Raw genomic sequence first — 15,650 nt, forward strand, 5'->3', positions numbered from 1 at the left:
ATGAACACTTTAACTAATTGTCAGATTTGCTCAAATACCTTGGTTTTAGAGATATAAGCCAAAAACCACATTTTACTCCTATGTTCTATTTTTAGCCATGGAGGCCTTGTTTTTATGAAACAAAATATAAAACACAAACTTTATAATAGATACCATAAAGACGAATTTACAATTGATGAAAAGTACACTTTCCAAAAAAAGTTTATCCAATATCTATGTCACTTTTATAAGACCACTATTGGAATATGGATGCGAAGTATGGGATGGATGTTTTGAATATGAATCTAATAAACTAGAAAAAATACAATTGGAAGCTGCAAGGATAGTAACAGGGTTTACAAAATTTTCAAGTTTAGAATCCTTATATTTTGAAACGGGCTGGGAAACTTTAGCAGAGATACGTAAACAACGAAAATTAACAATTTTCTATCAAATGCATAATAAATTTTGTCCCCAATATTTAATCGACTGTCTACCTCCAGTTACATCTGATGTCAGTGGATACAACCTAAGAAATAATGATAATTATATACCCCTAGATGTAGAATACGAGCAACTGAAAAGTCATTCGTAACATCTGCTGTCAGAATATGGAATAATTTAAATCCAACAATAAGAAACGCACCAACTATCCCACAATTTAAACGAAAAATAAAGGGTGAACTATTTAGACCTCCAACATATTATGGCGAAGGGCCTAGAAAATTTAATATACTGCATACAAGACTAAGGCACCAGTGCAGTTCATTAAATGCAGACTTAAATAAGAAAAAAGAAGTGAATGATTCTAAATGCTCCTGTGGTTCTCTTGTTGAAAATGCCATCCATTACTTTCTAGAATGACAATTATATTATAATCAGAGAATATCTCTGATTAATGATCTAAGACTTATAAATATGAACATACACATTGATATTGAAACGCTATTGTTTGGAAAAGATGCATATAATTACGAAACTAACTAAAGTTCATTAAACAGTCAAAAAGATTTTAACGTTCTAAGTCAGCAGCTTTCTTTTTTTCTTTCTGTCCTATTTGCTTTTTTGTCGCCATGCTAATGTGTGACTCCTTCTTTTATTCTATATAACTGTCGCTATATTATGTATGTGTTTGCTGTCATCATATATGTGTATTGTATATGCAAGGAGAGGACTTAATATAAGTTGTTATAACTTGTGTCCAATCCTATTGCTTGATCAATGCAATAAAATATTATTAAACTAATAAAAGTAGTTTCAGAGAAGAAGATTTTTTAAAGTTAACAATCATGATGAACAAATTGTGTAAAATTGCCTTTAAAGGGCAACAACTCCTTAATGGGTCAATTGACAATTTGGACATTTGACTTAATTATAGATCTTACTTTGTTGAACATTTTTACAGTTTACAGTTTATCTTTATCTTTGATAATATTCAAGATAATAATCAAAAACTTCAAAATTTCATTAAAATTATCATTTTAGGGGCAATAACCCAAACATCGGTTGTCTGATTCGTCTGAAAATTTCAAGGCATGTAGTTCTTGACCTAATTAACACTTCTACTCCATGTCAGATATGCTCTAAATGCTTTAGTTTTTGAGACATAAACCAAAAACTGCATTTTACCCCTATGTTCTATTCTTATCCATGGCGACCATGTTTTTTGACGAAACAGAAAATAAAACACAAAGTTTATACTAGATACCCTAAGAATCATTCAGCTTAAGTTTGGTAGAAATTGGTTCAGTAGTTTCAGAGGAGAAGATCTTTGAAATAGTTTATACCGGACGGACGACGGACGACGACGGACGCCAAGTGATGGCAAAAGTGCTAAAAATGAAAAAAAAAAACAATTTCCAAAATATCCGTCATCATAATTACAATGTGTTTAAAAAATCTATAAAACTTACCTCTAATAATTTTTCAAAATATCAAATGGTGAACAATAAATTTCAAGCTATATTTATACAGAATTTCTACAATTAGAATATGATGCTATATCTATTTCTAACTATGAATTTACTAACAATTTCTCTTAATTGTGCAATACAGCTCTGAATTTAAATTTTGATTAAATATTTGACATAGCAAAGGTTTCTGACACAGAATGAATGTTGTCTAAGAACTGAACAATTTGAAATTGGACTTTTACCTTTTCCTGTCCAATATCCAAAATCAAAGAACTCCAAGAATTCTATTTTTGATGAAATAAAACAAAGTTTGATTTTGGACCCTTTTGACCTCAATGTGGACCAATTTGATAATGGTACCAAAAAGCCAAAAATCTAAATACACAGTTAGATTCAGCATATCAAAGAACACCATATATTTGTTTTGACGAAATTAAACAAAGTTTAATTTTGGACCCCAATTTGGACCAACTTGAAAACTGGGCCTTAAATGAAAAATCTAAATACATGTTAAGATTCGACATATCAAAAATCCCTTGAATTCATTTTTTGTTAAAATAAAACTTATTTTAATTTGACACTTTGGACCTTAATGTTGACCAATTTGAAATACTGGCCCAAAATAAAAAAAAAAACTAAATTACTCGGTCATATTCAGTGTATCAAAGAACCCCAAGAATTCAATTTTTGTTGAAATAAAATTTTGGACACTTTGGACCTCAATGTGGACCAATTCAAAAAACGGGGTCCAAAATCCAAAATCCAAAATCACAGTTAGGTTCAGCATATTAAAGACCACCAATTTATACAAAGTATTATAAAAGTATTATTTTTGGCCCACTTTTCCCAAACGATTAGGGCCATAACCCCCGAAATCGTTCCCAACCTTCTTTTTTTGGAAACTTATGGTACAATTTAATATAGATCCGTAGACCTATGCTCAAGTTATTGTCCTAGACTTTAATGACCCTTTTTGACCCCTAATTCCTAAACGGTTTGGGCCATAACCCCTTAAATCAATCACAACATTCCTTTTGAAGAATGGAACCTTGTGGTACAATTTCACAGAGATCCATGCACTTATACACAAGTTTATTGTCCTGAAACAAAAAAAAAACAAAAACAAAAACAAGAGGCTGTCAGAGTGACAGCAAACCGGATTTTCCTGCAGAGGTCGAACCTTGAATTCTTGAGCAAGTATGGACACTACATTTAAGCTTAAAACAGCTATGAATTTGGATTGTGATGGAATATTTGACACAGCATAGGTTGTGACACAAAATGAATGTGGTCAAAGAACTGAAATATTTGAAAATGGACATTTACCTATTATGGTCCAATATCCAAAATTTAATTTTATCCATAATATTTTCTGTGCAAACGGAAATAACTCAAACTGGATAAATAGTTCTCTAAAATAAGATATGATGCAATTTTTCAAATTATAATCAATGATATAATAACAACAACCAGTGATGACTAAGATCTCTAAATTTAGATATAATCTAACACTCAAACATTGTTAGAATCAGCATATCAAAAAACCAAAGAATTCAATTTTTGATGAAATTAAACAAAAGTTTAATTTAGTACCCTTTGGACCTCAATGTGGTATTATCTTATTAATAATAAAAATAAATACAGGTTTAGATTAAGCATTTCGAAGAACCCTATATATATTCAATTTATGTTGAAATCAAACACAGTTTTATTTTGTACCCAGATTTGGACCAACTTGAAAATTGGACCCAAAATTAAAATTATAAATATCTGTTTATTAATAGACAATATAAGCTTAGTTTTTAAAGGAGTTCACTTCATAAAAAAAAAATATATACCGAAAGTTAGTTTTTACAGAATAACAAACAAACTTGCCACAAAATTCTTCAAACAATTTACCAAAGAAAAGAAGAAAAAAATCCAAAATTTTATTTATCATTAATACAATGTGTTTTCAAAATCTATAAAACTTATCAGTAACAAGAAATAATTGTAACAGCATCCTGTTACGAAGTCTCCCAAACAAAGCTCCCATAATTCGTCATTCCCATGGTCGACTGACATTGGGCAAAGTCCAGTACAAATTGGTTTGTGATATGCATAAGTGACGCATATGGATTGACCCTGTATGTCATTCAAATCTTCTTGAAATGACGAACAGGAATATATATGGTTTAGGGGTGGGGATCTCGACCGTTTACAAGTTTTCAAAAAGAAGGGGGATGGGGGTTACCCCAGGGGATTTCGCGTAAATTTCATTTGATTTGCTTTATTGTCCCATACAAGAATATATATGGTTTAGGGGTGGGGATCTTGACCGTTTACAAGTTTTCAAAAAGAAGGGGGATGGGGGTTACCCCAGTGGACTTCCCCTAAATTTCATTTGATTTGTTTTATTGTCCCATACTTGAATATATATGGTTTCGTTGTGGGGATCTTGACCGTTTACAAGTTTTAAAAAAGAAGGGGGTGGGGGTTACCCCCTTGAACTTCCCCTATATTTCATTTGATTTGTTTTATTGTCCCATACAAGAATATATATGGTTTAGGGTGGGGATCTCGACCGTTTACAAGTTCTCAAACAGGAGGGGTTTGAGGTTACCCCCGTGGACTTCCCCTATATTTCATTTGATTTGTTTTATTGTCCCCCATACAAGAATATATATGGTTTCGGGGTGAGGATTTTGACCGTTTACAAGTTTTCAAAAAGAAGGGGGGGAATGGGTGGGGGTTACCCCCGTTGACTTCTCCTGTATGTCATTTGATTTGTTTTATTGTCCCATACAAGTATATATATGGTTTATGGGTGGGATTCTTGACTGTTTACAAGTTTTCGAAAAGAAGGGGGGGGGGGGAGGTTACCTCCGTGGACTTCCCCTATATTTCAAATGATTTGTTTTATTGTCCCATACAAGAATAAATATGGTTTAGGGGTGGGGATCTCGATCGTTTACAAGTTCTCAAACAGGAGGGGTTTGAGGTTACCCCCGTGGACTTCCCCTATATTTCATTTGATCTGTTTTATTGTCCCCCATACAAGAATATATATGGTTTAGGGGTATATATACAGCACAAACAACATTTAAATACAGCACATACATACATACATATACGCGCATATGAAACCAACTGAGAAATGTACAACCTATTAAAAGGAGTATATGGAATATGAAAATTAAGCAAAGGGAAAACACATAAAGAAATATATGAGTAGTTACTCTGAACAGTTTCAATGTATAAATAAAAGACATCAATATTTCACAAAATGTGTTGAAATTCACTGTAGTGCAGAAATGCAGTAATGCGAATGACTATTCTTTAAACTGATAAAGTTAATTAGCAACGTTATGTCATCATTTGGTAAAGTTTTTGGTAGTTCATAATGGATAAAAAAATCTGCCCGCCAGTGTATATCTTGCTTTATGAATATTAAATATTACCTAATCCAGCAGAACTTCCTCCAACTCCTGCAGCGGCGGTCCCCCCAACAGCAGCGCCAATTCCGGCCCCAGCTGCTGTCCCTGTTGCTGTTGCTCCTGCAATCGCTCCACCAGAAGCTGCTGCTCCAACTGCACCTGCAACGGCTGAGGCAATGCCAGCACCCACTCCAGCAGCACCGCCAACACCAGTTGCAGCAATTGAACCAATCATAGGCAAAGCTGCACCTCCGGTTGTAATTGTAACAACACAAGCAGTCGTTGCAATGACCATTTTAGCTATGAAAGATAAAAAAAAAAATATAGCCCTTATTCTTTTTACAAGAGTTTTTAGCATATTTAATGAATTAATCATCTAAAATATTTAAATTTATTTTGAAAATAATCTACAGTCATAAAAATAAATAATGATATTCTTAATAAAAACCCCCAAAAAACAAAAAGAAAAACAACTAGTATCTCAATTGTTTGAAAAACAATTGAAAGGTCTTTCCTGCAAAAGTGATGTTTTTGTAATGTACTCTTTAAGACCTTTCATTTGATATACGACAAGCATACCTTCTAAAAATTTTCACTTTTTACACTTAATGACCCCATGCGCCTACATTTTTGATATCGGAAGTATGATATATGTAATCTAGACTTGATTATCTTTCATTTGATATGCGACAACGCCATGTTCTAGAAAGTTTGATTTCTGCACTTAATAACCCCATCCAACTTATTTTTTGAGGAAGGGAATCTGATATTTGAAATGTACACGTTACGACCTTTCATTTGATATACAACAACCTTACCTTAAAAGAAAATTTTATTTTTTGCACTCAATGACCCCACCCAACTCATTTTTTGGGGACGTCAATTTGATATTTGAAATGTACGCTTCATGGACTTTCATTTGATATGCGACAACCTAACCATCTGAGAAGTTTGAATTTTTTGCACTAAATGACCCTACCCTTCCCACTGGAATGAAAAAGGGGTTTAGAATTTTCATTTTTGAGTAGAGCTTATTAAGACCTTCAATTTGATATATAAAATGACCCCATTTGGCAAAGTGCCAAAAATGATGCAATATCAATTGTATAAATAGAACTTATGAAACTCACAAAGTCAATGCAAAACATGAAAATTTCAAATTGATTTTTTGGGTTTTTTTTTCGTTGAATGTTTTTGGTAATTAGTCAAACATATAACCATGTTAAACTCTTCACTTTCTGAAAATTTCAGGTGGTTACCTGTTGTTAATTCAGAAATACATGCCTCCGCTCGCAAAATTTTAAACTGCATTATCTCTAAAACGACAATAGATATCTCAAATCTGTTAAATGATAAATGATCTGCAGTTGAAGGGCAACATTGTATAAAAATTTGGGACAATTGCAAAGTTCATCAACGTCACAAGGAATCATCAAATATATGATGCAATACCAAACTTGAGAACCGGAAGTCGTAGAGACATGGGACTACCACCATTCAACTCAGGACCAATTGACCTTTCAAATATTACGAGGTCAAGGTCATAGTACACTTTGAAGGTCAAGGTAAAATTTCATCATGACCTGACATTCACCTCAAACTGAACGTCTTAAAATACTGATCATTTTTGCAGTTTATAGTAGGTTGATATCTGTTACCTTTTAAAAGATATGCACAAAAAACTATACTTTAAAGAATTTTCTCGTCGTAACTTTTGAACAGACGATCGGACATTTTTGAGCTTAATGTATAAAATGTAGAGCTCGTCAAGAGGAACATTTTATACACAGTATGTATGCAGCAAACTCTTATCGTTTTCTTAATATGTAAGCTTGAAATTGCAGCGTAAATTCTTTTTGCACTCAGTGACCTTTGACTTTGGGTGCAAGTTAAAGGTCACATGAAATAAAAATTATTGGTAAAAGTCCCAAGTCTCTACGACTTCCGGTTCTCGAAATAGAATTTTTCAAAAAATGTGTATAATTTTTCAAGAGAAATAACTCCTTATAAGGGTTGATAACAAAATAATTGTTTATGTTTATTAACATTGCCATCTGTTCTTGTACATGCTACCATTTTCAATTCGATTCTATCTCTAATACTTTTTAAGAAAAATGCAAATAAAAGAAATTGCTTCAAGGGGATGCAACTCTCAAAGGAGTTCATGAAATTCTACGCAGCCTCATATGGTAATACATCATGATGAGATCTACCTATCGTACAAATAAGGTCATGATATCTTTAAAAACAACGACGGGGGGCCATGTTGAAAAAACCCAATAAAAGGGAGATAACTTCTAAAGGGGATGATGAAATCCTTAACAAGGTCATCTGGTAATACTTCATGATGAGGTCTATCGATGGTCCATATTTGGTCTTGATAACTTCTACAGAAACGAGAAGAGGGCATGTCAAAAAAATGTTGGAAGAAAAAAAAGAAAAAACTAGTATCTCAATTGTTTGTAAAACAATTGAAAGGTCTTTCCTGTTAAAGTGATGTTTTCGTAATGTACTTTGTACGACCTTTCATTTCATATACGACAAGCATACCTTCTGAAACTTTTTGCATTTTACACTTAATGACCCCATCCGCCTTAATTTTCGAGATCGGAAGTATGATATATGTAATGTAGACTTGATGATCTTTCATTTGATATGCGACAACGCCATGTTCTAGAAAGTTTGATTTTAGCACTTAATAACCCCATCCAACTCATTTTTTGAGGACAGGAATCTGATATTTGAAATGTTCACGTTACGACCTTTCATTTGATATACAACAACCTTACCTTAAAAGAAAATTTTATTTTTTGCACTCAATGACCCCACCCAACCCATTTTTTGGGGACATCAATTTGATATTTGAAATGTACGCTTCATGGACTTTCATTTGATATGCGACAACCTAACCATCTGAGAAGTTTGAATTTTTTGCACTAAATGACCCTACCCTTCCCACTGGAATGAAAAAGGGGTTTAGAATTTTCATTTTTGAGTAGAGCTTATTAAGACCTTCAATTTGATATATCAAATGACCCCATTTGGCAAAGTGCCAACAATGATGCAATATCAATTGTATAAATAGAACTTATGAAACTCACAAAGTCAATGCAAAACATGAAAATTTCAAATTGATTTTTTGGAGTTTTTTTTCATTGAATGTTTTTGGTATTTAGTCAAACATATAACCATGTTAAACTCTTCACTTTCTGAAAATTTCAGGTGGTTACCTGTTGTTAATTCAGAAATACATGCCTCCGCTCTCAAAATTTCAAACTGCATTATCTCTAAAACGACAATAGATATCTCAAATCTGTTAAATGATAAATGATCTGCAATTAAAGGGCAACATTGTATAAAAAATTGGGGCTATTCCAAAGTTCATCAAGGTCACAAGGAATCATCAAATATATGATGCAATACCAAACTTGAGAACCGGAAGTCGTAGAGACATGGGACTACCACCATTCAACTCAGGACCACTTGACCTTTCAAATATCACGAGGTCAAGGTCATAGTACACTTTGAATGGTCAAGGTAAAATTTCATCATGACCTGACATTGACCTCAAACTGAAGGTCTTAAAATACTGATCATTTTTGCAGTTTATAGTAGGTTGATATCTGTTACCTTTTAAAAGATATGCACACAATACTATACTTTAAAGAATTTTCTCGTCGTAACTTTTGAACAGACGGTCGGACATTTTTGAGCTTAATGTATAAAATGTAGAGCTCATCAAGAGGAACATTTTATACACAGTATGTATGCAGCAAACTCTTATCGTTTTCTTAATATGTAAGCTTGAAATTGCAGCGTAAATTCTTTTTGCACTCAGTGACCTTTGATTTTGGGTGTAAGTTAAAGGTCACATGAATTAAAGATTATTGGTAAAAGTCCCAAGTCTCTACGACTTCCGGTTCTCGAAGTAGAAATTTTAAAAAAATGTGTATAATTTTTCAACAGAAATAACTCCTTATAAGGGTTAATAACAAAATAATTGTTTATGTTTATTAACATTGCCATTTGTTCTTATACATGCTGCCATTTTCAAATTGATTCTATCTGTAATACTTTTAAAAAAAAATGCAAATAAAAGAAATTGCTCCAAGGGGATATAACTCGCATAGGAGATGATGAAATCCTATGCAGCCTCATATGGTAGTACATCATGATGAGATCTACCTATTGTCCAAATAAGGTCATGATATCTTAAAAAACAACGAGTTGGGGCCATGTCGAAAAAATCCAATAAAAGGGAGATAACTTCTACAGGGGATGATGAAATCCTTAACAGGGTCATCTGGTAATACTTCATGATGAGGTCTATCGATGGTCCATATTTGGTCTTGATATCTTCAACAAAAACGGGGGAGGGCATTCCCAAAAAAATGTTGGAAGAAAAAAAAGAAAAAAAAAAAAAAAAAAAAAAAGAAAAAGAAAAAAAAACTAGTATCTCAATTGTTTGTAAAACAATTGAAAGGTCTTTCCTGCAAAAGTGATGTTTTTGTAATGTACTCTTTAAGAGCTTTCATTTGATATACGACAAGCATACTTTCTGAAAATTTTCACTTTTTACACTTAATGACCCCATCCGCCTACATTTTTGATATCGGAAGTATGATATATGTAATCTAGACTTGATTATCTTTCATTTGATATGCGACAACGCCATGTTCTAGAAAGTTTGATTTTTGCACTTAATAACCCCATCCAACTAATGTTTTGAGGACGGGAATCTGATATTTGAAATGTACACGGTAAGACCTTTCATTTGATATACAACAACCTTACCTTAAAAGAAAATTTATTTTTTTTGCACTCAATGACCCCAACCAACCCATTTTTTGGGGACGTCAATTTGATATTTGAAATGTACGCTTTATGGACTTTCATTTGATATGCGACAACCTAACCATCTGAGAAGTTTTAATTTTTTGCACTAAATGACCCCACCCTTCCCCCTGGGATGAAAAGGGGGTTTTACATTTTCATTTTTGAGTAGAGCTCGTTAAGACCTTCAATTTGATATATCAAATGACCCCATTTGGCAAAGTGCCATAAATGATGCAATATCAATTATATAAATAGAACTTATGAAACTTACAAAGTCAATGCAAAACATGAAAATTTCAAATTGATTTTTTGGTTTTTTTTTTCATTGAATGTTTTTGGTATTTTGTCAAACATATAACCATGTTAAACTCTTCAATTTCTTATAATTTCAGATGGTTACCTGTTGTTGATTCAGAAATACATGCCTCCGCTCGCAAAATTTCAAAGTGCATTATCTCTTAAACGACAACAGGTATCTCAAATTTGTTAAAAGAAAAATGATCTACAGTAAAAGGACAACATTTTAGAAAAAAAATTGGACATTTCCAAAGTTCATCAAGGTCACAATGAATTATCAAATATATGATGCAATATCAAACTTGAGAACCGTAAGTCGTAGAGACATGGGACTACCACCATTCAACTCAAGACTACTTGACCTTTCAAATGTCACAAGGTCAAGGTCATAGTACACTCTGAAGGTCAAGGTTAAATTTCATCATGACCTGACATTGACCTCAAATTGAAGGCCTTGAATTACTGATCATCTTTGCAGTTTATAGTAGGTTAATATCTGTTACCTTTTAAAAGATATACATATGTTACTATAGTTTTAAGAATTATGTTAATGTAACTTTTGAACAGACAGTCGGACATTTTTGAGCTTAATGTATAAAATGTAGAGCTCGTCGAGAGGAACATTTTATACACAGTATGTATGCAGCAAACTCTTATGGTTTTCTTAATATGCAAGCTTGAAATTGCAGCGTAAAGTTTTTTTGCACTCTGTGACCTTTGACCTTGGGTGCAAATTGAAGGTCACATGAACTTAAGATTATTGGTGTAGGTCCCAAGTCTCTACGACTTAGGGTTCTCGAAATACAATTTTTCAAAAATTGTGTATATTTTTTTAAGAGAAATAACTCCTTATAAGGGTCAATAACAAAATTATTTTATATGTTCATTAACATTGCCATCAGTTCCTGTATATGTTGCCGTTTTCAAATCGATTCTATCTCTAATACTTTTTGAGAAAAATGCAAAGGAAAGAAATCGCTTCAAGGGGATATAACTCGCATAGGAAATGATGAAATCCTATGCAGTCACATATGGTAGTACATCATGATGAGATCAACCTATTGTCAAAATAAGGTCATGATATCTTCAAAAACAACGAAGGGGGGCCATGTTGAAAAAATCCAATAAAAGGGGGATAACTTCTACAGGGGATGATGAAATCCTTAACAGGGTCATGTGGTAATACTTCATGATGATGTCTATCGATGGTCCATATTTGGTCTTGATAACTTGAACAGAAACGGGGGGAGGGCATTCCCAAAAAAATGTTGGAAGAAAAAAAAGAAAAAAAAAAAAAAAAAAAAAAAGAAAAAGAAAAAAAAAAAAAAAAAGAAAAAAAAAAAACATTAGAAAAACAATAAGGTCTTTCCTAACGGAGTGGAAAGACCTTAAAAAAAAAAGAAAAAAAAAAAACATTAGAAAAACAATAAGGTCTTTCCTAACGGAGTGGAAAGACCTTAAAAAAGAAAAAACATTAGAAAAACAATAAGGTCTTTCCTAACGGAGTGGAAAGACCTTAATTAGACAATTGCAACGATATCTTCCTTTAATCATGAATGTTAATCTACCATACTAACCGTTTCGTCAGAACCCACAGGTAAGAATAAAATTACAGGTTTATTGCCTATATATATCTTAACTGATAAATGGTTACTATTTATAAATCAGTGTAAGAAGAAATTTCCAATTCGGTTTTCCGTTATTGTACTGGCGTTATTTTACTATATGTTGGAAAAAACAGTAACTATTTTTAAACGGAAAACTTTCATCGAAGTGTACTGTTATCATTTGGGGTTTATTCAGTGGTCGCTTAGCATCATTTGAACAAGGTTAGTAGTTTAACAGAAATAATTATTAAATTTAGTAGATAAACTCTCTGCATATTTGCAGCAATACAAACAGTCGTTGCAATGACCATTTTAGCTATGCAAGATAAAAATAGGTATAGTCTTATTCTTTATTTACAAGAGTTTTTAGCATATTAAATGAATCATCTCAAAGTATTTAGATTTATTTTAAAAGTAATCTACAGCCATAAAAATAAATAGTGATATTCTTTATAAAAAAAAAAAAAAAAAAAAACTATTAGAGAATTGCAACGATATCTTCCTTTAAACATGAATGTTAATTTCCCATACTTACCGACTTACCGTTTTGTCAGTACCCACAAGTAAGAAAAAAATTAACGTTGTATTGCCAATATATCACTTAATTGATAAATGATTACTATTTATAAGTCAGTGTAAGAAGAAATTTTCCAATTCGATTTTCCGTTATTGTACTGGTGTTATTTTCATATGTTGGATAACAACTGTATTTATTTTTAAATGGAAAAATTTTGTTATCATTTGGTGATTAATTCAGTGGTCGCTTGGCATCATTTAAACAAGGTTAGTATTTTAACATAAATAGTTATTAAATTCAGTAGATATACTGTGTTCAGGTCATTAATTCATCAGTCTAATTCTGCAAACGTTTATACGCGATTATTTTGATTTTCTTATGAAATTTCCGTTTACCTTATTGAACGAAAAAACACTTCCGACACATAGTTGATAGTCTCTGTAAAATTGTTTACTTTTATAGACTCCATGCAGTTGAAACCTTGACAAATTAACACATGGTCGGTTGATCCATCATTGTATTATATTGTTTATGCACCTGTCCGATATTGAAACCCGTATGTTGACCTCTGGATGCCGTGTCTTTGTCTATTACAGTTATTTGTGAATTATCTTTTACAATATTCTAAAAACATGTACAAAAATGGAGGCGAAGGATACCAAAGGGACATTCAAACTCATAAATCGAAAATAAACGGACAACGCCATGGTAAAAAAAGAAAAAGACAAACAACAGTACACAAAGCACAACATAAAAAACCAAAGACTGAGCAACACGAACCTCACCAAAAACTGGGGTTGATCTCAGGTGCTTCGGAAGGGTAAGCAGATCCTGCTCCACATGTGGCACCCGTCGTGTTGCTCATGTTAGTACAAACCCGGTGATAAGTCTAATTTGGTAGGTCACATTCGGGGAAAAGGGGACGGGAGATTGTAATTACGACAATTGGAACATATGCGTTGTCATTTGTGAAACGGATATTCCATAACGGTCAACCAACTCGTGATGGCGTCCGAAAAATTTACGTAGTGTAAAATCGAGTGAATCAATATAGTTTAATCTCATATGTACAATTTCAATAAAGTTAATCTTTCACTTTTGCAATATAACAATTATAATAATAGTTGTGCCCCTTGGAAACATTAGTCATATTGAAAATTGCATCGTTAGCGCTTATTGTCAGAATTTTATGAAACTTATATCATAGGTTTATATTAGCAATGTTTTGGACGAGTTCAATTAGTGCAGATCAATTATTTTTAAAAGAGTTATGCCCGTTGGAAATATAAATTATATGGAGAATTGCATTGTTAGCGATCTCATATATACAATTCCTACCAGAATTATATGAAACTTAAATCATAGGTTTATATCAGCAATGTCTTTGACGAATTTGAAAATCAGTGCCGATCAATAATTTTTAAAAGAGTCATGCCCTTTGAAATATTAATTATATGGAAAATTGCTAAGATCGCTCAAATGTGTACAATTCTTGCCAGATATTTATGAAATTGATATCATAGGTTCATATCATCAATATACCCGAAGAGTTCAAAAATGAGTGCCGATTAATTATTTTTAAAAGAGTTATGCTCCTTGAAAATATTGATTATATGGAAAATTGCAATGTTATCGCTCTCATTTGTTCAATCCTTGCCAGAATTATATTAAACGTATATCATAGGTTTATATCAGCAATGTCTTTGACACTTTTGAAAAAAAAGTCCTGATCAAATATTTTTAACGAGTTATGCCCCTTGGAAATATAAATTATAATGGAAATCACATTGCATTTGCTTTGAAGCCTTCATTCCCTTAAGATATCAATAAAAAGTTTTAAAGAAAAAAAAACGTGTTTTTTCTAGTTATTGCCCTTGTACCTTGGATAGATAAAATATGTGCAACGCTGGGGACATTGGAACTCTGTTCTTTTATTATATGTTGTAGATGACGATATTAACAGCCGGTTCATGTGCGTTTATAATCACCTCTACTGGGAATGCTTTACCTGCAGTTGTGGGTTCCGCTGCGGGATTAATTGCTTCAGGTGTTAAACTTTGGATACAATCTCAACCTCTCAAGGTAGCAATGGCAACAGCTGTGGGAACTGGTACATCGTCAGGAGCTATTGCTGGAGCTGTTGCTACTAAAACTGCGGCAAATGCTTTCACAGGTGCGCTAATAGGAGGCTTGTCTGCCGGAAGTGTTGGGTCTGTCATGGCTGGGAGTATTGCTGTAGCATCTGGTACATTGTCATCAAGCCCTGTAGGTTTGTTGACTGTCGGAACCAACTCAAGGGGGAATCAGATAACACACGATTGTTGGAAACAAGTAGTACACGAAACATCAGAGGAGCCATCAAATGGGATACTTCTGAAAGAGTTGATCTCTCATCCAAATGTTGCTGACGTAATAGTGAAACCATGTGGAAGTCTTCCATACGTTGTCATTGAGAATACCTGGAATGAAAAATTTGAACTCGAATATGTAGCACTACTTGACTCCGACAAATTGTTCTTACACGTTCAGCCACTCTGAAACTGAATGAAGCCACTACAACAATTATAATAATATGTCCGATGTTAACTTTAAAAATGTTAAGTAATATTACACGTGACCAATTTTTATTGTAAGGTATAATTCAAAATAAAATAAACTGTGTGAATAACGATACTGTCTGATTTTCCTTTGACTGTAAAACATCGACAACAATGGTAAGCCTCATGCATTTATTGGAAACCTACGGAAAAGAAGGAATATATTAATACATAACACAAAATCCCTACACATAATTAACACATCCCTAAACAAATAGCCAAACTTTTATTGCTTATATTCTGAGTCATTTTAAATACAACAAAAGCTCACACCTGACAGTGTGACAGACCCTATCATGGTATTAAATAAAATTCGTTGCCAGATGTCTTAGACGCTATATCTAAGCATTGAAGACTGACAGAGGTAATATCAACAAATTACAGACACTATAGACACGGATATCGGAAAAATACTTCCAATATTTGCCAGACAATCCAATCTCAATGTAGAGTACGGGAATCGCAAGTGTTTCAATCTTTTCTTTTCA

The 15,650-nt window shown here is 32.9% G+C and overlaps 2 protein-coding genes across 4 annotated transcripts in view; one reads left to right on the forward strand and one right to left on the reverse strand.

The window, feature by feature from the left end:
• LOC127700812 (Golgi-associated RAB2B interactor protein 3-like) overlaps positions 1 to 12,640 on the reverse strand; it is a 144,713-nt gene extending 132,073 nt beyond the window's left edge. The window contains exons 1-2 of one of the 2 annotated variants that reach the window (XM_052204489.1): positions 12,584 to 12,640; positions 5,333 to 5,608 (exon numbers count right to left, since the gene is read on the reverse strand). In XM_052204489.1, the coding sequence (XP_052060449.1) occupies positions 5,333 to 5,603 (271 nt within the window). In that variant the 5' untranslated portion in view covers positions 5,604 to 5,608; positions 12,584 to 12,640. Of the gene's footprint in view, positions 1 to 5,332; positions 5,609 to 12,018; positions 12,025 to 12,583 lie in introns of those variants that run through there. The other variant, XM_052204487.1, reaches the window with a different exon arrangement.
• On the forward strand, positions 12,178 to 15,236 carry LOC127700810 (uncharacterized). Of its 2 annotated transcripts, none has more exons than XM_052204482.1 (2): positions 12,178 to 12,270; positions 14,513 to 15,236. In XM_052204482.1, exon 2 carries the CDS (start codon positions 14,513 to 14,515, stop codon positions 15,101 to 15,103), a length of 591 nt encoding a protein of 196 aa, XP_052060442.1. In that variant the 5' UTR covers positions 12,178 to 12,270; the 3' UTR covers positions 15,104 to 15,236. The 2 variants fall into 2 exon arrangements, with proteins under 2 accessions (XP_052060442.1, XP_052060441.1); XM_052204481.1 differs by lacking the exon at positions 12,178 to 12,270 and adding an exon at positions 12,642 to 12,831.
• The last annotated feature ends 414 nt before the right edge of the window (positions 15,237 to 15,650 follow it).

Source organism: Mytilus californianus, unplaced genomic scaffold (genome assembly GCF_021869535.1).
Source record: "Mytilus californianus isolate M0D057914Y unplaced genomic scaffold, xbMytCali1.0.p SCAF_5, whole genome shotgun sequence".
Taxonomy (NCBI): Eukaryota; Metazoa; Mollusca; class Bivalvia; order Mytilida; family Mytilidae; genus Mytilus; species Mytilus californianus.

What these genes read in the sequence shown, in the direction of transcription:
- LOC127700810 (XM_052204481.1), top strand. Translation starts at nt 12,769, where the DNA reads ATGGAAAAATTTTGTTATCATTTGGTGATTAATTCAGTGGTCGCTTGG. An exon ending in CTTGGCATCATTTAAACAAG is followed by an intron (nt 12,832 to 14,512) that starts GTTAGTATTTTA and finishes TATATGTTGTAG; the next exon opens with ATGACGATATTAACAGCCGG.